The sequence below is a fragment of the Saimiri boliviensis genome, chromosome 2 (assembly GCF_048565385.1).
Source record: "Saimiri boliviensis isolate mSaiBol1 chromosome 2, mSaiBol1.pri, whole genome shotgun sequence".
NCBI lineage: Eukaryota > Metazoa > Chordata > Mammalia > Primates > Cebidae > Saimiri > Saimiri boliviensis.
The window spans coordinates 14,753,143-14,773,258 of record NC_133450.1 but is presented as its reverse complement, the minus strand read 5'-3'; the positions used below and the strand labels follow the sequence as shown (position 1 = coordinate 14,773,258).

The 20,116-nt window shown below is 44.1% G+C and overlaps 1 protein-coding gene and 1 pseudogene across 3 annotated transcripts in view; both read left to right on the top strand.

The window, feature by feature from the left end:
- The window catches only part of SNX1 (sorting nexin 1), a 58,380-nt gene that overhangs the window by 24,239 nt on the left and 14,025 nt on the right, over positions 1-20,116 (top strand). For all 3 annotated transcript variants that reach the window (XR_005579301.2, XM_074392831.1, XM_003940902.4), the window contains exons 4-14: positions 680-746; positions 7,333-7,376; positions 9,017-9,158; positions 9,852-9,930; positions 10,502-10,577; positions 13,636-13,749; positions 13,943-14,036; positions 15,440-15,645; positions 18,298-18,441; positions 19,370-19,450; positions 19,881-19,952. Coding sequence is in view for 2 of the 3 variants with exons in the window: in XM_074392831.1 (XP_074248932.1) it covers positions 680-746; positions 7,333-7,376; positions 9,017-9,158; positions 9,852-9,930; positions 10,502-10,577; positions 13,636-13,749; positions 13,943-14,036; positions 15,440-15,645; positions 18,298-18,441; positions 19,370-19,450; positions 19,881-19,952 (1,119 nt within the window). In the remaining variant the exon portion in view is untranslated. The remainder of the gene's footprint in view (positions 1-679; positions 747-7,332; positions 7,377-9,016; positions 9,159-9,851; positions 9,931-10,501; positions 10,578-13,635; positions 13,750-13,942; positions 14,037-15,439; positions 15,646-18,297; positions 18,442-19,369; positions 19,451-19,880; positions 19,953-20,116) is intronic.
- On the top strand, positions 3,302-4,361 carry LOC101041929 (hepatoma-derived growth factor-related protein 3 pseudogene; annotated as a pseudogene).

Here is a 20,116-nt window from a genome sequence, read left to right as displayed (position 1 = left end):
GCCCAGAGCAGAAAGGCTTTCAATGGTTACTAAAGATACTTAGTGCGTGAAACTTCCATATTCAAGAGTATAGTTTCTCCTCACTCCATTCCTAGCCTGCAAGAGGCAAGTCTTTTGAAATCTGGCAGTTATTCATTGTCATCAAAATAAGATTTTAAGGGAGGCCGGGCGCGGTGGCTCAAGCCTGTAATCACAGCACTTTGGGAGGCCGAGGCGGGTGGATCACGAGGTCGAGAGATCGAGACCAACCTGGTCAACATGGTGAAACCCCGTCTCTACTAAAAATACAAAAAATCAGCTGGGCATGGTGGTGCGTGCCTATAATCCCAGCTACTCAGGAGGCTGAGGCAGGAGAATTGCCTGAACCCAGGAGGCGGAGGTTGCAGTGAGCCGAGATCGCGCCATTGCACTCCAGCCTGGGTAACAAGAGCGAGACTCCGTCTCAAAAAAAAAAAAAAAAAAAAAAAAGGATTTTAAGGGAATAGATGTAACAAAGACTTGTAAGCTGGCTTCTAATTTAAAATTTTGAGAGTTGGTTCATTGGAATTGTTGGGAATGGACAAAAGCTGAACACTGAAGGGTACATCTTGATTTTATTAGATTGGTATAAGGTTATTACAGGGTAAGATTAATAGCTTTTTTTGTATCAACTCTCATGATTTGTCTTTTCTTTAAAAAGCTAGAGGAAGAAGAACAGGAGGACCAATTTGATTTGACAGTTGGTATAACTGATCCTGAGAAGATAGGTAAGTGTTCTTAGGACTCCTTGTGATGTTAGGGTGTGGCTGTAGAAAGCATAGGTAGCTAATTTCAGGATGGCTACCCTCAGAGTCGAACTAGCCAACGTGAAATAGTTCATTGGTATCTTTCCTGTAAAAGTAGACCCCTTGCTATGTTTCTACAGCCAGAGTCTATAGTTACTTAGTGCATTAGTCAGTCTTTTCTTGGCTTTAGGAAGAAAAATTAGAGTCATCAAATACTACTAGAATCTGTTTTTATTTTTATTCTTCTGGTATTTTGAGAGACAAGGTCTCATTTTTTTTACCAAGAATGGAGCACGGTAGCACGATCATAGCTCACAGTAACCTCCAGCTCTTGGACTCAGCAATCCTCCCACCTCAGCCACCCCACTCTCCCAAGTAGCTGGGACTACAGGCACGTGCTACCAGGCCGACTAATTGTTTTTTTTTTGTAGAGATGGGGTCTTGCTGTATTGCCTAGGCTGGTCTCAAACTCCTGGCCTCATGTGATCCTCCCTCCTTAGACTCCCATATCACTGAGATTACAGGCATGAACCACCAAGCTAGAGTCTCTTTTTGAAAACTCTAACAGGCCGGCCACAGTGGCTCACACCTGTAATCCCAGCACTTTGGGAAGCTGAGGCAGGCAGATCACCTGAGGTCAGGAGTTGAAGACCAGCCTGGCCAACATGGTAAAACCCTGCCTCTACTAAAACTACAAAAGTTAGCCAGGTGTGGTGGTGTGTGCCTATAATCCCACCTACTCAGGAGGCTGAGGCCAGAGAATCGCTTGAACCTGGAAGGCAGAGGGCCTCAATGAGCCAAGATCATACCACCACACACCAGCCTGGGTGACAGAGCAAGACTCTGTCTCAAAAAAAATTTTAAAAACCCAAACATTGTCTTCTCCTTCAGTTGATAAGACCATTTTACTGTTTTTTGAGATAGTAAATTACATGTAAGCACCCTAAAAAATACAATATTCTAAAATTGAGGGATACTGAACTTATTTTTTCCCTCAAGAAGTTTGAAACTCTGTTTTATACATATATTCTTGATAACCTTATGAGATGGAGAAGTCTGTCTGTCTATGGGACCCAGGTTTGATTGTACTCAAATTGGAGACAGATTTTCAAAAAGCGTAACATTTAACTTTGACTGGACTTAGATTTTTAGGATAGCTTTCTCCTCTCCCAAGCTTGCAAGCATTATCACTGCATGGAGAACAATAGGCTTTCCTTGTTCCAGCTGTGGTTCCTTACAGAAGAGATTATACAGTATCTGTCTTCCTAAACAGGGGTACTGTTTACACAGTTAAGAGGACAAATGTAATTCTCAACCCTTGGTCTATTTGGAACTAGGGACAGGACTTTGTTAGACTTTCTGCTAAAATGGTTGTCTTTTTTTTTTTTTTTTTTTTTTTTTTTTTGATGGGCTCTCACTCTGTCACCCATGTTGGAGTGCAGTGGTGCAATCACAGCTCACTGAAGCCTCAACCTCCCAGGCTCAGGTGATCCTTCCACCTCAGCCTTCTGAGTAGCTGGGATTACAGGTGTACATCACCATACCTGGCTAGTTTTTTTTGTATTTTTGTAGAGATGGTTTCACCATGTTGCCTAGCCTGGTCCTGGCCAAAATGGTTGTCGTTAAACTGTTGATTTTAGGCCAGGTGCAGTGGCTCATGCAGGTAATCCTAGCACTTTGGAAGGTCAAGGCAGGAGGATCACTTGAACCCAGGAGTTCAGGACCGACCTGCCCATCGTGGCAAGACCATGTCTCTACAAAAAGTAAAAAATGAGCCCTGTCCCTACAAAAAAAAAAAAAAATTACAGAAGCATGGTGGTACATGCCTGTAATCTCATGTACTTGGGAGGCTGAGGTGGGAGGATCACTTGAGCCTGGAAGGTCAAGGCTGCAGTGAGCGAAGATCACACCTGTGCACTCTAGCCTTGGTGACAGAGGAAGACCCTGTCTCCAAAAAAAAAAAAAAAACGTTGTTGTTTTTTTAACTTTGAACTGTTGAGTTTTACTTTCCCCAGACTGTTACACTGGTAGGAAGTTTTTGAGCATGTTATACAATTCTGTCATCTAACAATATAGAACACCAAACACCAAAAAGGAAGTAGCTTTCCATGGTAGAGCCTGGACCAGGACTTTGCATTATATGCCTAGATTCTCTCTTTTCTCTAATAGTTATGAATATTCTTTAAACACATTAATTTTAAGCTAGTTATTTGGTGCTTTAAATCCTTAGTGGAGTAAGATGAATGAATGGCACTAATTGTCTTAAGATGTACCAAGTCATGATGTCTGAACCTGGAGAGGGAACATACTGGTTTTCTAAGGCTGTTCTAGCAAAGTACCACAAACTGGTTGAAACAACAGAAATTTCTCACACTTTTGGAGGCCAGAAATCTCAAATCCTGGTGTTGGCAGGGTGCTAGAGAATGACTGTTCATGCCTCTCTCTCAGCTTATGGCAGCCTCAGGCCTTCCTCGGATTGTGGATGCATCACTTCAGTCTCTGCTTTCACTGTCACATGGCATTCTTTCTAAGTGTCTCCATGCTGCCTTCCCTCTATGCGTGCCTATTACTGTGTGCACATTCCCCCTTTAACAAATAAGGACACCGGCCTCGCCGCTTCCCCTCGTCGGAGTGGCTGCTCGTCTGCCCGGCTGGAGGCCCGCGCGGAACGCAGCGCAGTCCGTCTGCCCGCGGGGCGGGGGGGCGAGGGGGCCTCCCGGCATCTTTGAGGCGACCAAGGACTACCAGGAAGGGGAGCGGCTGGGATGGCGCGTCCGTGGCCTCGCGAGTACAAAGCGGGCAACGAGGTCTTCGCCAAGATGACGAGCTACCCGCACTGGTCGGCCCGGATCGATGAACTCCCAGAGGGAGCTGTGAACCTCCAGCAAACAAGTATCCTATTTTCTTTTTTGGCACCCATGAAACTGCATTTCTAGGTCCCAAAGACCTTTTTCCATATAAATAGTACAAAGATAAGTTTGGAAAGTCAGACAAACCGAAAGGATTTAACCAAGGATTGTGGGAAATAGAAAATAACCCAGGAGTAAAGTTTACTGGATACCAGGCAGTTCAGCAACAGAGCTCTTCAGAAACTGAGGGAGAAGGTGGAAATACTGCATGCAGATGCAAGCAGTGAGGAAGAAGGTGATAGAGTAGAAGAAGATAGAAAAGGCAAAAGAAAGAATGAAAAAGCAGGCTCAAAACGGAAAAAGTCATATACTTCAAAGAAATCCTCTAAACAGTCCCGGAAATCTCCAGGAGATGAAGATGACAAAGACCGCAAAGAGGAGGAAAACAAAAGCAGCTCTGAGGGTGGAGATGCGGGCGGTGACACAAGAAACACAACTTCAGACTTGCAGAAAACCAGTGAAGGGACCTAACTACCATAATGAATGCTGCATATTAAGAGAAACCACAAGAAGGTTGTATGTTTGGTTGTCTAATATTCTTGGATTGATAAGAACCAACATACAGTCCTCGTTGTCATTGACAGACCCCAGTTTGTATGTGCATTATTCATATTCTTCTCTGTTGCGTTTTGGGGGGAAAAGACATTTTAGCCTTTTTTAAAAGTTACAGATTTAATTTCATGTTATTTGGTTGCATGAAGTTGCCCTTAACCACTAAGGATTATCAAGATTTTTGCGCAGACTTATACATGTCTAAGATCCTTTTATCAAGGCAGTTATGATCATCATTTTCCTCCCTTTACCCCACCATCACCAAACACTCAGTTAAATATAAATTAACATTTTTAGGTGACCACTCAACATAATGCTTAAGAATGGAATTTCCTCTCTGTGACAGAACCCAGGAACTAAATCCTAAATACATAATGTTGGTATACTGAAGACGAAATTAAAATTGTCCTTCAATTTTGAGGCCATGTGTAAAGTTTAACCATATTGTAAAATACCTATTCTGTATTAGAAATAGCTAGTTGACAGCTTATACTTCTCAAAATTCATATTGTTATGTACACAAACTAAGTTTCTATATGTGAAGTTAGTGAGTCTTTTTGTGTTACTCCAAAATAAAGGCAATGATTTATTTTTTCCCAGTGCCAATACAATTTTGAGCTAAGCACTCAAGGTGGGTACTTTACATTTTTAAAGCTAGGAACAGCAACAGCCCTATGGGAAACCAGGCAAAGCACTGACTTTTAAATGCAGACTTTTAAAATAAACTGTTTTCTTTTGAAACTACAATTAGAATAGTTAATATTCATCCACAAACCATTATTATGTGTACATTATTGTTGCTATTGTGAAATAGAGAATTTTATTTATTTTTATGCCAGCTTATATTGTGAGAACACATTTAGTCAGTTTGATTTTTATTAATCTTGTTAATGCTTGTCCTTGGAATATCTTTCACGTATTCAAGGTTTGTAGTTGAAAAGTTTACTGTAAAAAAAATCAAAAACAAAAAATGTATTGTTTTTACAGAATAAATTTATTGGAATGTGTACTGGGAGTAAGATTTGAGGTTGTAAGCAAACTAAGTTAGTGTAATTTAGCTTCATATATGTAATGTGAGGTATTAATGCAATTTATATATTAAAGCAAAAATGTTCACAGCAAAAAAAAAAAAAAAAAAAAACAAGGACACCAACCTGAGTGGAGTAGGGCCCATCCTAATGTTTTCATTTTAGCTTGATTATATCCGTAAAGACCCTGTTACTAAATAAGCTCACATTCTGAGGAACTGGGAGTTAGAACCTAAAACATACCTATTTTGAAGGGGACACAGTTTATCCCGTAACAGAAAGTAATTTAAATATCCCATGGATCAGATATATTTAAACACAAATCACTCGAGGATAAGCTTTCATCTCCTTGCACTGTAGTCTAGATTCTTAGTCATGTTGATGCCAAGAAACCAGCTAATTAAAACATTTTCATATTCAAGGCCTGATCTTTATAACAACACATTCTGTTTGTGTGGGCTGTTTATTCAACATGTGCTTCTTGTTCCTGCACACATCTAAATAATTTAGAATTTAACTTTTACCAGGATATTCTTGTTAAAACCTTGGTAATTTGCATGTGTTATCTTCAACTCTGAAATTATTCTGGAAATTTACGTAAATTTAAAACCTTGTATTACTAGCTCATTTGCAGATCTGTGCTATGTACATGCAGTATGTCTCTTTTCATGTACATTGCCTAAATAAAAGCAGCTGAGAAACAACATATCTAAAGATCTTGCCTCTTCTGTTTTCTCTGTGTTTGCATTTAGACTTTGTTAATTGCAGGCACTAAATTATGGGATTGACTTCCTGGATATTTAACCATAGCTATTCTGCTATGAATGAAATTTTGAATATTACTTTTATAAAGTTAGATTTTTTTTGTTTTGTTTTATCAGTAGGAAACATCCTTGGTAGTATTGGATAATTTAGTAAGGTGGTTTAGAAAAGAACTAAAGTTGGTAATCAGTATAAAGTAATTTCTAAAGTTTAGCTTATGGTTTCTGTTTTATATATACTCTGGGTAGGGGCTGGGGAAGTACAGCAGACAAGCCATTCTATTCCTGTGTAAACTTCAAATTCTTGGTGAATTTTACAGGCATTTTCAGCCATCTTATTGAAACCAAGTTGTAATGCGTGACCCTGCTGATCCAGTACTGTCTGCTCTTCCTTCCCCGGCCCCTCACCCCAGAAGGAGTTCAGGGGCTTGAGCAGCTGGTAATTGCTGACCTAGGTTTTCCTGTTTGATATGGGAAGAAATCAAGGGTCGGGGAGGCAGGGAACAAAACCAACCCCAGACACCATAGTCTAGCACTGGAGCTGTGTCTGTTTGGATTCCAGAATATGTCTTTTCAGTGCTCAGGGTATCAATGGCATCTTTATCTTTTTAAGTGGTCTAGGTCAGGACATCACCACAGAGAAAAAAACAGTAGCTAGAATCCCAAATTATTTAACAGTCAAAGGCTTTTTCATAAAAATAATTCCTCCAGGAAAGGGGAATCTGTGTGACATTAGGCAGTCAAAGTGTCTTCCTGCCAGGCCCTTTACTCTTGGTGAACATGCTAGATCAGGGAGGTCAGCGTCCCCCCACCCCCGGCACCATTGGAGGGGGTTGTGACACTAATTCCGAAAGAGCAAGTCAAGCCCAGAGCTAGCCTAGGGTAGAACTACTTGTTTCCTTTTACATCAGTTGCTTCCTTCTTCTCCTGCTTTATACAGCAAGAGAATTGTTTGGTTTCGGACAGATGTGTATAAGCAGCCCAAATATTGGCATGGTAACAACTGACGGATTGTCAGTATCCAGTGCTGCTTTGTGGAGGGTATAAATGGAGCCTGGCTTTGGAACAGAGGGCTGACTCTGTTGTGTAACTCAAACTGGGGCCCAGCCAGCATCCATGGTGGCTTGCTATGTGTCACAGAGGCCCTGAGGCAAAGTAGGAACTGGATTCTAGGATTGCATATAAAGCTTGGGGATGAAACGAGCATCCCTTCTTATCCAGAGTTCCCATGGCGTATGATTCCTGATTAAATGTTAGCTGAATTGGCACTGCTTTGGTTTACAAGATAATCTTCTCCTGCTTTCTTGTTCTCCCACAGGGGATGGTATGAATGCATATGTAGCCTACAAAGTTACAACACAGGTGAGTCCAGGTGACCCTGCTGATGATCATCTTCATAGACCTTGGTGCTTATACCAAGATCATCATTCAGATTATTTCTGGGTATCTCCTTTGTTTCTTTGCCAACATCTTCATGTTTACTCAAGATGGAGCAGGCCTGCATCCCCCTTGGTAATCTCATCTGGGTACTCCAGACTGAGTCTTTCTAATACTTTTCCAGAGAGCTAACATTTCAGTGTGAAACTTTGTTCTATTAAGTCATGTGGTGTATCTGATACAGCCCCATCCCTTTTAGAGAACTATGGTTTGGAGCTAGATTTCCCTAGAGTATGTAACCAGGAGTAATTCTCCTGGGTCATAGGTACAGCAAATATAGGACACAAGGAATACAAACTGTTTTTTAAAGTCTTTGTACCAATTCATACCCCCATCAGCAGTGTATAAAAGTTCCCACTGATTAACTTCCTTGCTAGCAATTGGCGAGGCCAACCTCCGTAAATTTTGCCTGTCTGGTGAGTATAAAGTGAATCCTCATTGTGATGTAGGCCTAACCTTTTTTGCTAGGAATCTGCTTTGTATGGTCTCTCTATTACTTGTTGGCCTGCGTCTTGTGAGCTCTAGATTATGATACTTTAGAGGTTAGTGTCTACAGCTTAGACATTTCATCCAATTCTTACCCTGCTCCCCACCTGCTTTCCCCTTGTTAGAAGCACTTTTTGTCTGTCTTTGGTTTGGCTGCTGTAATTCTAGGAGCTAATACCCTTAAATAAGTCAATGAGGCCGGGCACAGTGGCTCACACCTGTAATCCCAGCACTTTGGGAGGCCAAGGTGGGTAGATCACTTCAGATCAGAAGCTCAAGACCCAACATGGTGAAACCCCATCTCTACTAAAAATATAAAAACTAGTCAGGCATGGTGGCACACGCCTGTAATCCCAGCCACTTGGAAGGCTGAAGCAAGAGAATTGCTTGAACTTGGGAAGCGGAAGTTGCAGTGAGCCAAGATTGCGCCACTGCACTCCAGGCTGGGTGACAGAGTGAGACCCTGTCTCAAAAATAAATAAAAAGGCAATGACGGATGAGCTGGGCATGGTGGCGTGTGCCTGTATTTTTAGCTACTTGGGAGGCTGAGGCGGGAGGATCACTTAAACCTTGGAGTTCGAGGCTGCAGTGAACTGTGATTGTACCACTGCACTCCAGCCTGGATGACAAAGTGAGATCCTGTCTCCAAAAAAAAAGCCAATGAAGGATGAATGGGTTACTGGTTACTGTAGAATTCAAGCTTTAAACTAGAACTGAACATATCTTTCTTTAGAGCAAGAGTTCTTAACCTGGGACTGAAACTGTATTTGAATTTTTTTTCTCAAAGGTCAACATGGCTTCAGATGTATTTAAATTTAATTGGTTGTCTTTATAATCCTATATATTTTATGCATTTAAAAATCATTATTCTGAGAAGAGCTCCTTAAGCTCCCAGACTGCCAAAGGGGGAACTACAGTTTTTAAAAGTTTAAGACTCTCTGCCTTGGAAAAAGCTATTCGACAGGTGACTGAAGGTTAGGGACCTGGGAAATGGGTTTCTTTAATGTCAGTTGGGTGGCTTTCAAGATATCATCCCCTATTTGGAATGAAATTGCTTTGTGTTTTTTCCTGTCCCCAAGACAAGCTTACCATTATTCAGAAGCAAACAGTTTGCGGTAAAAAGAAGATTTAGTGACTTCCTTGGTCTTTATGAGAAGCTTTCAGAGAAGCACTCCCAGAATGGCTTCATTGTCCCTCCTCCACCGGAGAAGAGCCTCATAGGTAAGCCTGTGGTCCTTCTTTTCACTGGGATTGTTTTCCTTTGCATTCTCTCCAAAATTCACTTACTGTTTAGTATATGAGACAACTTCTATTAACAGTCTTATGGTTAGAAAAGAGACATTTCCAGTGCTTTCCTACCCTGGAGGTCTAGAGAAAAATTGCATATTTTGGCCTGTTCTCTTCTTGGGTGCAGTAGAGTCTCTGAGTTTAGCCTCCAGAGTTGTTATGTTCGTTTGTTTTCTCTTGGTCTTTAGTAGTCTTAAATCATTGCAGTTCCCTCCAGGTTGAAATATCGTAAATTGGATTTGGGGTCAGAGGAAGTAACCTCTTCATGAACATCAGTTGATGTTTGTACTCAGGTTCCATGACCCCCTTTTTAAGAAGATGTATACTCTGCAAGTCCCAGAGTTTAGAACTTTTAGCACCTGGGGACTACTTTTCAAAAGTGTCTATCATGTAAAGAAGCTTTGGCTCATCCCTGCACATAACATAGAAGCAGTCTTGGGTTGTGTTTTGTAGTGCTAGCCTCATTGCCTTTCCTCCTGTTGACACTTTAAAAAAAAATAACAGAGTTATCCTCTTCGTGATGATTTATGGTTAATTCTGTTTTAGCAAGCGTTCTAGAAGGTCCAAAAAGTAAAAATTAAAAAATGAAAGATTTATGGTTATTTTGCTTTTGAAATTCCATTCTAGGAATGACAAAAGTGAAAGTTGGGAAGGAAGATTCATCTTCTGCAGAATTTCTTGAAAAACGGAGGGCCGCTTTAGAAAGGTAAGTGCCGTACAGCCATTTTCCTCAATAACGTGAGCACAAGTGAGAAGCTGAAAGTGAGTCTTAATGATGAGACAGTCCATTGAGTTAGAAATGAAACTTAAATGAACTGAAGTTGCAAACTTCCATATTATCTCTTACCTTTCCTGAGTTGCTTATTTTCCCACCTTGGGAATAGACCACCTTCTGTTTTTTCCCTGTCCTAAGTAAGCAGGCAGTCATATTCTTAGACAATCAAATATGAATGGCTCTGAGGTTTCTTTTTGACCAGTTGTTTTTCTGTGCCTTTTAGGAAATATCAAGAATGTGAACTTGAATATGCTTACAAGGAGAGTCCTACTTAAGTACCTTATCTGAGGGCTTTTTTTTTTTTTTTTTTTTTTTTTTTGAGATGGAGTCTCGCTCTGTCGCCCAAGCTGGAGTGCAGTGGTGCAATCTCGGCTCACTGTAACCTCCACCTCTGAGGGCATTTTAAGTAACAAAAGACATGACATCACTGCTAGCACAGTTTGATGCCCAGAACCTTCTGAGGCCAGCTCAGCTAACCAGATGATAACTGCTTATGTTTTAGGTACCTTCAGAGGATTGTGAATCATCCTACCATGTTACAGGACCCTGATGTCAGAGAGTTCTTAGAAAAAGAAGAGGTTAGTATTCAGCGCAAACTGAATTTCATAATTTACATCTGCCCCCAGTGAAATGAAACTGGTTCATTCTAAAACTATGTGAGCACTTAACATGCCTAGTACCAGACTATATTCTACTTTTGTGTGAGCCCCTGAGAGTGACAAGTATTTTTCAGCCTTTGAAATAAAAGAAGCTCTGCCTGTAGTCAAAAGCAATTGGTGGCCGGGCGCGGTGGCTCAAGCTTGTAATCCCAGCACTTTGGGAGGCCGAGGCAGGTGGATCACGAGGTCGAGAGATCGAGACCATCCTGGTCAACATGGTGAAACCCCGTCTCTACTAAAAATACAAAAAATTAGCTGGGCATGGTGGCACGTGCCTGTAATCCCAGCTACTCGGGAGGCTGAGGCAGGAGAATTGCCTGAACCCAGGAGGCGGAGGTTGCGGTGAGCCGAGATCGCGCCATTGCACTCCAGCCTGGGTAACAAGAGCGAAACTCTGTCTCAAAAAAAAAAAAAAAAAAAAAAAGCAATTGGTTGTAGAGGTCAAATGGCAACCTAGCACTGTCTTACTGGATCAACACAGTGACCTCTTTGGCAGGCCGTTGGCATGTTGTAGGTTACTTCTTGGCTCAAATTGAATGCATATTTTATGTGAGGCGGGGCATTGGCTAAAAATCAGTTACTGCAAACCACAGAACTGCCCTGTAGCAAAAGTGTTAATTGAAGTAGACAGTCCTTTTTTTTTACAGACCATGCATAGGCTAGTCATGATTGTCAAAAACTGGAGACAGCCCAATTGCTAACAGTGGAAGAATTACATAAAATATATCAATACAACAAATACTTGATTCTCATCATAAACAAAGTATACAGAAATGTTAGTACATGTAAGCATACATTAAAAGAATTATAAAATGTACAACCTGAAATAGCATATAAATACAGCTATAGGGTGGGCACAGTGGCTCATGCCTATAATCCCAGCACACTGGCAGGCTGAGGCGGGTAGATCATGAGGTCAGGAGTTCAAGACCAGCCTGGCTAAGATGGTGAAACCTCGTCTCTACTAAAAATACAAAAATTAACTGGGCATGGTGGTGTGTGCCTGTAATCCCAGCTACTCAGGAGACTGAGGCAGAGAATTGCTTGAACCTGGGAGGTGGAGATTGCAGTGAGCTGAGATTGTGCCACTGCACTTTCAGCCTGGGCAACAGAGCGAGACTCCATCTCAAAAAAATAAAAAGAAAAGAAAAAAGAAACATGTAAGTCATTAGGGATCAAAAGAAATGCTGGAGTAAAATGTTTTATCTCACAGGAGAGCAAACTAGAAGGAAGTAAGTGACCAGGTAGGGCTGTCATTTTGTTTAATTTTTAAAATTTTCTTTCATTTGTATATAGTATGTGTTATTCCAGTGAAGAAAATGATACTAAATAAATGAGATGTTTTAAATGAAATGTTTTAATTAAAAACTCCATGTCAAATGCTTGAAACCTTTTGGTCTTCTCCTGTGGATATTCCTAAATCCTTCTTCATTTTCACCCTCTCATCTCTACTCCATACTTCTAAGCAGGGTTTGTCTGTAGCAGCACTGTGGACGCTTTCGGTCAGATTAATTCTTTCTCGTAAGGATCGTCCTTTGCATTGCAGGGGATTTTACCAGCATTCCTGGTACCTACCCACTAAATCCAGGTAGCATCCCCTCCCAATTATAACAACCACAATCATCTCCAGACATTGCCAAATATGCCTTAGGAAGCAAAATGGCCCCAAGTTTCAACTCCTGCCAAGCTGGGCACAGTAGTGCACGCCTGTAATCCCAGCACTCTGGGAGGCTGAGGCAGGCAGATCACCTGAGGTCAGGTGTTTGAGACCAGCCTGGCCAACATAGTGAAACCCTGTCTCCACTAAAAATACAAAAATTAGCTGGGTGTGGTGGTAGGTGCCTATAATCCCAGCTACTTGGGAGGCTGAGGCAGGAGAACTGCTTGAACCTGGGAGGCAGAGGTTGCAGTGAGCCAGGATTATCGTGCCGCTGCACTCCAGCCTGGGCAACAAGAGCAAGACTGTCTCAAAAAAAAAAAAAAAAAAAAAAAAAAAAAAAAAAGAACTACTGCCATAGAGTCCTGAACACTAAAATCTGACATTTTAGCATAATGTGCTGTATATGCTATAGATTCTTAGCATCCTTTCCATGCCTTAGAGAGTACTGGGAAGACTGAACATCAATCAAATTGTTTCTGAATATTTGGCATGCTTGGCTACTAGGTCATCCCTGAAAGTAGCTTTGATCTGAATAAGTAATTCTCTGTCCTTGGATATTTGTTTACCGAAGAAAATGCAGACACAGCACAGTTTTAGTCTCTTAAGACCTTTAAGCCCAGTTGTATACAAAGTATGCTAATCCAAGGGAACTTTTGACTTTTAACAAGAGTATGCTTGGTACTTAAGCATTTCATTCCTGGGTAGGCAGACAATCTCAATTTGAGGTTGCCTGGCCACATAACACCCCAGTGTACTTTTTTTCTATATAAAATATCAAAAGCTGAAAATGCTGATTCTTTTTAACATGGTTCTTTGATTTTTCTTTTTTCTTTTTTTTTTTTTTGGAGAGGGAGTCTTGCTTTGTCACCAGGCTGGAGTGCAGTGGCGTGATCTCGGCTTACTGCAACCTCTGCCTCCTGGGTTCAAGCAATTCTGCTGCCTCAGCCTCCCGAGTAGCTGGGACTATAGACCGCATGCCACCATGTCCAGCTAATTTTTTGTGTGTGTGTGTTTTCGTACAGATGGGGTTTTACCATGTTTAACAGGATGATCTCAATCTCCTGACTTGTGATCCACCTGCCTTGGCCTCCCACAGTGCTGGGATTATAGGCATGAGCCACCACACCCAGCCTGGTTCTTTGATTTTTCTTCATGCACATGTTAGTTGTGGATTCCTCAGGCTGCCTTTGAAAACAATTTACAGTTCAAATAATTGTCTGGCAAGTTTTGGGCATGCCATCTGACAGATACTAATTCTTCTGAACCTAAAATAGGACTAGCAGATAACTTGCCATTCCTGCCTTCTTGGTCTTGTAGCTGCCACGTGCCGTGGGTACCCAGACGCTGAGTGGTGCTGGTCTCCTCAAGATGTTCAATAAAGCCACAGATGCTGTCAGCAAAATGACCATCAAGATGAATGAATCAGATATTGTGAGTAGCCCTCTTCCTCTTACCTCCACCTTCCTCTGAGGCTTATAGGTCAGAAGCCCCAAGGAGTCCTAAAATTTCTGAGATTAGAAACTTTTTAATATTTCAATCCCTTTTTAAAAAACAATTGCTAAGAAAAGACTGTAGTGCACCCATAGAAGTAATCTCATTAAAGCTCTGGGCTTTTGTGTTTCAGTGGTTTGAGGAGAAGCTCCAGGAGGTAGAGTGTGAGGAACAGCGCTTACGGAAACTGCATGCTGTTGTAGAAACTCTAGTCAACCATAGGAAAGGTAACAACCTCTGAAATGCACTTGGAGCTAGGGGAAATTGTTGTCTCCAGTGAGCTGGAGATGGGAGGGCATGCTGTTCCCAATCCACTCAGCCAGCCAAGTTGAAATTCTTAGCCCACCTGGTCCTTGATGTTCTGATAAAAAAAGGTATGCTCTGCATCGCCTAGCAGAAAACAGGATTCAACCACTGTGGACATTGTACTTTTCTACCTGGGAGGGGTGCAGGGAAGCCGTCCCAGATACAGCGAGACCTGGGGCTATCGGCTTCTGTTGATTTCAAGGTGATGGCTTACATCCAAAATGATGTCATACATGCTTTAGCTACATAGTCAAACCAGCAATGCATAAATGCAGGGAGACCACCTGTCTCCTAATCCTTCTTCTTTCTTTAGGGAAATTTGCTTAAGAGCTAGTGAAATTTTCCCAGTTTAAATATTTTCCCTCTCTGCCTTAAACATGCTGATAATTAGAAATCTAAACAGACAGAAGACCCATAGCATGAGGCCAATGGAAATAAGTGTTGGCAAACTATAATCTGGCCCATGGGCCAAATCTGGCCCTGGTTCCGATTGCCATAAGCTATAAATTTAGGTTTTTACATTTTTAAAGGAATGAATGGGGGTAGAAAATAATCTGTAGCAGAGACTATGTGTAGCCTGCAAAGCTTAAAACATTTATCATCCAGCTCCTTTACAGAAAGAGTTTGCCTGCTCTAGAACATGCAGGACTCTACAGTGTTCACATACATTCACTCTTGCCTCCTGTACATAGAAGCTACCATTCATGAGCTTTAACATAAATATAAGAATAGTTCTGGCAATGCGGTGGCTCATGCCTGTAATCCCAGCACTTTGGGAGGCTAAGGTAGGTGGATCACTAGGTCAGGAGTTTGAGACCAGCCTCACCAACGTGGTGAAACTCCATCTCTACTAAAAAAATACCAAAATTAGCTGGGCATGGTGGCGTGCACCTTTAATCCCAGCTACTCAGAAGACTGAGGCAGGAGAATCGCTTGAACCTGAGAGGCAGAGGTTACAGTGAGCTGAGATCGTGCCACTGCACTCCAGCCTGGGCAACACAGCAAGAATAGTTCCTTTGGCCTGTTTGTGTTATTTAATGACTGGCCTTTGGTTCTCTAGGGATATCGGAGCTGCTTCCTTCAGGTAGGCCTAACCCAGTGAAACTCAGGATAGCTGGTGCCTCTCCCGCCTGCTCCTATACCAGGCCACATTCTCTTTACTCTCCAAATACAGTTAACTGTGGTGTAAGTGACTGGATTGCAGAGCCCTCCGTTGCCAGATATGCAGTGGGCAGCACTGCTAAGACATGCCATGCAGTGTCAGCTGATTTGTCCCTTTTCCTGGTGAGATCAGAGAGGCTCTGCTGTCTTTTCCTTCTTCCAGAGCTAGCGCTGAACACAGCCCAGTTTGCAAAGAGTCTAGCCATGCTTGGGAGCTCCGAGGACAACACGGCATTGTCACGGGCACTCTCCCAGCTGGCTGAGGTGGAAGAAAAAATTGAGCAGCTCCACCAGGAACAGGCCAACAATGACTTCTTCCTCCTTGCCGAGCTCCTGAGTGACTACATTCGCCTCCTGGCCATAGTCCGAGTAAGCTTCTGTTTCCTTTCCTCCTCCCTCGATTTGATTGGTCTTTCCTTTGCTCGTCCCTTTCTCAAGACAGTTTCATCCCATTGTAGTTTGTAAATAGGTGTCACTTTTTCTACTTTTAAGAGAAAAGGTATCCTAAAAACCAAACAATCTATTCACCTGTTAGCTAGTTATCACGGAATCATTTGGAGGCCCACAGCCAAGATTCCTGGATGCATTTGGAGAAAAAACCACTCTTGAATTTCCAAATAGGTCGTCCCTTATTGTTGAAACTGGACAGTGTCCTCTGTGCTCCTTTCTTGAAGCAAGGTTCCTTACAGACCTGCTGTCTGGACCCCCTGGAGCAGTGACTTCCTCAGTCCTTTGGTCTTTGCCTCCTTAACAGTAAGCTGTGGCTTTGCTCTGGTTAAGAGCTCTTGCTGGCGTCCACCTGTCTTTCCAGTGAGGGCAGTCAGGTAACTACATGGAACTGGCCTGGCATTACATGGAAGAGTGCAGCCAGGGGGCTGAGAGAGCTTGTACCAGACCCTCCCTGTGCTGTGCCACCCCCCCCATGGTAACATTCCAGCCTGCCCCTCGTCAAGCACCCAACTCTTTCTCCTGGTGATCAAGCAGCGTGATTTCCCGTGAGCACTCCTAGCAGTTAACATTAAGGGATCTTGACAGTGGTATTAGCTCTCAGATGGCCTCCGTGAGACAGAGGAAAGAACCAAGAGGGAGCCTGGCGCCTACACTATAAGGGCCTAAGTCTGTCCCTGACTTGGCTTGCAATCAGGATATGTGAGCCTCAGAGTTAGAACAATGTCCCTCCTCGTTTCCCATCCCCAACTTATCTCCCGTAGGGAGCATCTGGGTTGTGTCAGGAGCTGAGCTGTTCCCAGGCTGTCGCTTCCCCGGACCCCGGGGTGGAGTTGCTTCATAGAGGCCCTGAAGTTGCTCATTGCCTCTCCCGCTGCTATGTTGTTTGCTGCTAACTCCAGAGTGATAAGAGGCTTGAAAAAAAAGCTGCTACATAATTCTTAGAACTGGTCAGACTGCTTAGACTGGAGAGGCAGCCCCAGGAAGGGCACTCTTTGGGGGAGGCTTTCTGTGAGGAGCATTGCTTGGGTCTCTGGAGAGCACAGCTCTTAGATATAGCCCCCAGGCAGAGTGAGCCTGCCTCACCCTCGAGCTCCATGGGCTAGGGCGGGGCACAGAACTCACAGCACAGAACTGTGAGTGGTCTTTTCTCAGAGACCCTCCACCTGCCTACCTCATGACTAAGGTGGGATTGGAGAGAAGAGCAAAAGTTTCTTTTCTGTTCTTCCCTGAGCATGTTAGCCCAGTGGGTTGAGCTTGAGTCTTACTTGGATATGATATTAGCCCTTTACCTAATACTTTGACATTGAGGTGTTAAGATGGGCAGGGGAGCAGCAGTGAGTTTGGTGGCATTGACCTCCACAAAGTTCAGGTTTGCAAAAGCCTTCACAAAGGAGGCATAGGCAATATTCAGGGAAGGCCAGGCCCGGTGGCTCACACCTGTAATCCCAGCACTTGGGAGGCCGAGGCGGGTGGATCACCTGAGGTCACGAGTTCGAGACCTGCTTGGCCAACATAGAGAAACCCCGTCTCTACTAAAAATAGAAAAATTATCTGGGCATGATGATGAGTGCCTATAATCCCAGCTACTTGGGATGTTGAGGCAGGAGGATCACTTGAACCCGGTAGGCGGAGGTTGCAGTGAGCCGAGATGGCGCCATTGCACTCTAGTCTGGGGGACAAGAGTGAAAAAAGAAGAAAATATTCAGGGAACTTCTGCTGGGTGGCTGGCCCCAGGCATAGATCCTTGACTGAGGCTGCTGCTTGCTGCATATTAAGTGAATCCATGGGTGTGGTTAGTCAGGCCAACAGCTTCCTCCCCTGGAAATGTTGATTGTGGTTAGGGAACTGGAAACAAGGAAAACTAGCAAGCAGATTTTGGGGAGCTTCTTGTAGGTCTTGGTAGCCTAGAGCTGGGGAGTGTGCGGTTGGGAAGAAGCAGTGTGGCCCTTTGGAGGTTTGAAGGGTTGATTCAAAATGTGTTAAGCTAACCTTGTACATTATTTGGGTGTCAGTTTCAAGCCTGCGTCCTTAGCGTGGACTTCCCTGACATATTTCCCAGGCTAATCTAGGACCCTAGTTCCCTGCTGCTTTCCCAGTAGTCTGCATACTTATAAGTATCTATTTGTAATTGTGAATGTAATGGTGGCCCTTTCCATTAGATGACAAGTTCCATGAAAACGGGACCACGACTTTCATCCACTGTATTCTTAGTCCCGAGCATGTCGCAGGCACTCAGGGAGTCTGTAGCCTTATGAACTGACCGGTCTGAGGGAGGTACTTTTGTAAGGCATAGTATTGGTCACTGGCATGAGGCCACCTACTGGCTCCCTGCCATCCAGCCCTGGGAGTAGCATGAAGCAGCATGGCGCTGGCCTCCTGAAAGCTTGGAGAGGAGTCTTACCCAGGCTTTGCTCCTAGACATTAAACTTCCCAGCCAGGCACTAACGTGTGGCTGCAGAACGCCTTGCTCCATCTGTCCCTAGCGCAGCTGCTGGGAGAGCCTGCACCGAGGCAGAGACAGCAGAGCTCTTGAAGAGCTGGTTGTGTTCCTTCTCAACCCCACCCCCACAGGCTGCCTTTGACCAGCGCATGAAGACATGGCAGCGCTGGCAGGATGCCCAAGCCACACTGCAGAAGAAGCGGGAGGCTGAGGCTCGACTGCTGTGGGCCAACAAGCCTGATAAGCTGCAGCAGGCCAAGGATGAGATCCTTGAGGTGAGTCCCCTGAGGCAGCCCAGCCGGTGGGGGTCGGGGGGTTGGTTCTATTGGCTCCAAATGAACCCAGCTCCCATCCCCACCAGAGGCTTGGAACCCCACAGCAGGCGAGAGTGCTGATTGAGTCTAAAGGGTTGTGGCTGCTGAGGAAGCCTCTGAGAATGACTCCAGGCCTTCCTGAAGCCTGCCCGCCCTGTTCTCTTCCAGTCTGTCCAGACTTGTCAAATCAGAATCTCTGGCCCGGCATGCTAGCTCACACCTGTCATCTGAGCACTTTGGGAGGCCAAGGTGGGCAAATCACTTGAGGTCAGGAGTTTGAGACCAGCCTGGCCACCATGGTGAAACCCCGTCTCTACTAAAAATACAAAAAAATTTAGCTGGACATAGTGATGTGCGCCTCTAGTCCTAGCTACTCAGGAGGCCGAGGGACAAGAATCGCTTGAACCCGGGAGGAGGAGGTTGCAGTGAGCCGAGATGGAGCCACTGCACTCCAGCCTGAATGACAGAGTGAGACTCCATCTCCAAAAAAAAAAAAAAAGTCTCTGCAGGAGGGGTCCTGGCTTGGTCTTTGAAAAGCTTCCTAGCTGATTTCAGATATGCCTTCTCATGAGAACTAAATTAGCTTTTCCAGGCCTATCACCGCTGCTGGTGAGTACCTAACCTGGAGGCTGCTGGAGCACCAGCGCTTTCTTGAAGGACCAGGCTTGGTCCCAGATGCCTGGAGCACAGGCATCTCTTTTCCAGCCAGCCCCTAAGGTGGCCTTCTGCTGGACTCTGACTTACATGCAGAATCCCCTGTGACACCTCATCTTATCCACAGGGACAGAAAGACATAATGATCAATCAATAACTCAAGTAAAATTGCTGTCCAAATGTGAAGTCTTAATAATGATGCCATAATACGAGGTGATCGTTTCTTTCTTCCCAGTGGGAGTCTCGGGTGACTCAGTATGAAAGGGACTTTGAGAGGATTTCAACAGTGGTCCGAAAAGAAGTGATACGATTTGAGGTGAGATGGAAGATCCTACTTCTCACTTAGCGTGCAGTGCTTGTTTTGTCGAACTCTTGGGTAAGGAGATAGAGGTGCCGGTGACTTGGCAATTCTCATGAGCAGGCGTGGCCTTCTTTGGGTGGGGAGGTGCTTGTTCGTAGGCACAGTGGCACACTTACACTTGTGACTGGACCAGAGCAATTAGACACAAAGCTTGCAGCTGCCACATACCTTCAGCCCCGTCCTTTCTCCTCCACTTCCCATCTCCTGCCCTCCAACAAAGCCGTTCAAGGCCTTGGCAGAGCCTCTTTGGCTGGAAATTACAGCTATTTCCCCTGCTGCTTCTACTTTCTGAGACTATGTTTGGCCTTGGTCAGCAGTAAACACCACCAACCCATCAAAAGGGAAGGGAAAAACTGGTCGGTCAGTGTACAATCTTGTCTCCTAGAAAGAGAAATCCAAGGACTTCAAGAACCACGTGATCAAGTACCTTGAGACACTCCTTTACTCACAGCAGCAGGTATGTAAGTTGTGCCTGACCTTCATCCTCTACTGCCCGCTCCAAAGGCCGGCTGCCTCCTTGGGGCTTCTGCAACAAGATACGCAGGCCCTGCTTCTGAGGGGCTGGGCCCTCCTACAGTCGATCATTGAAAATAACCCCTGCTGCTCTGACATGGAGCATCC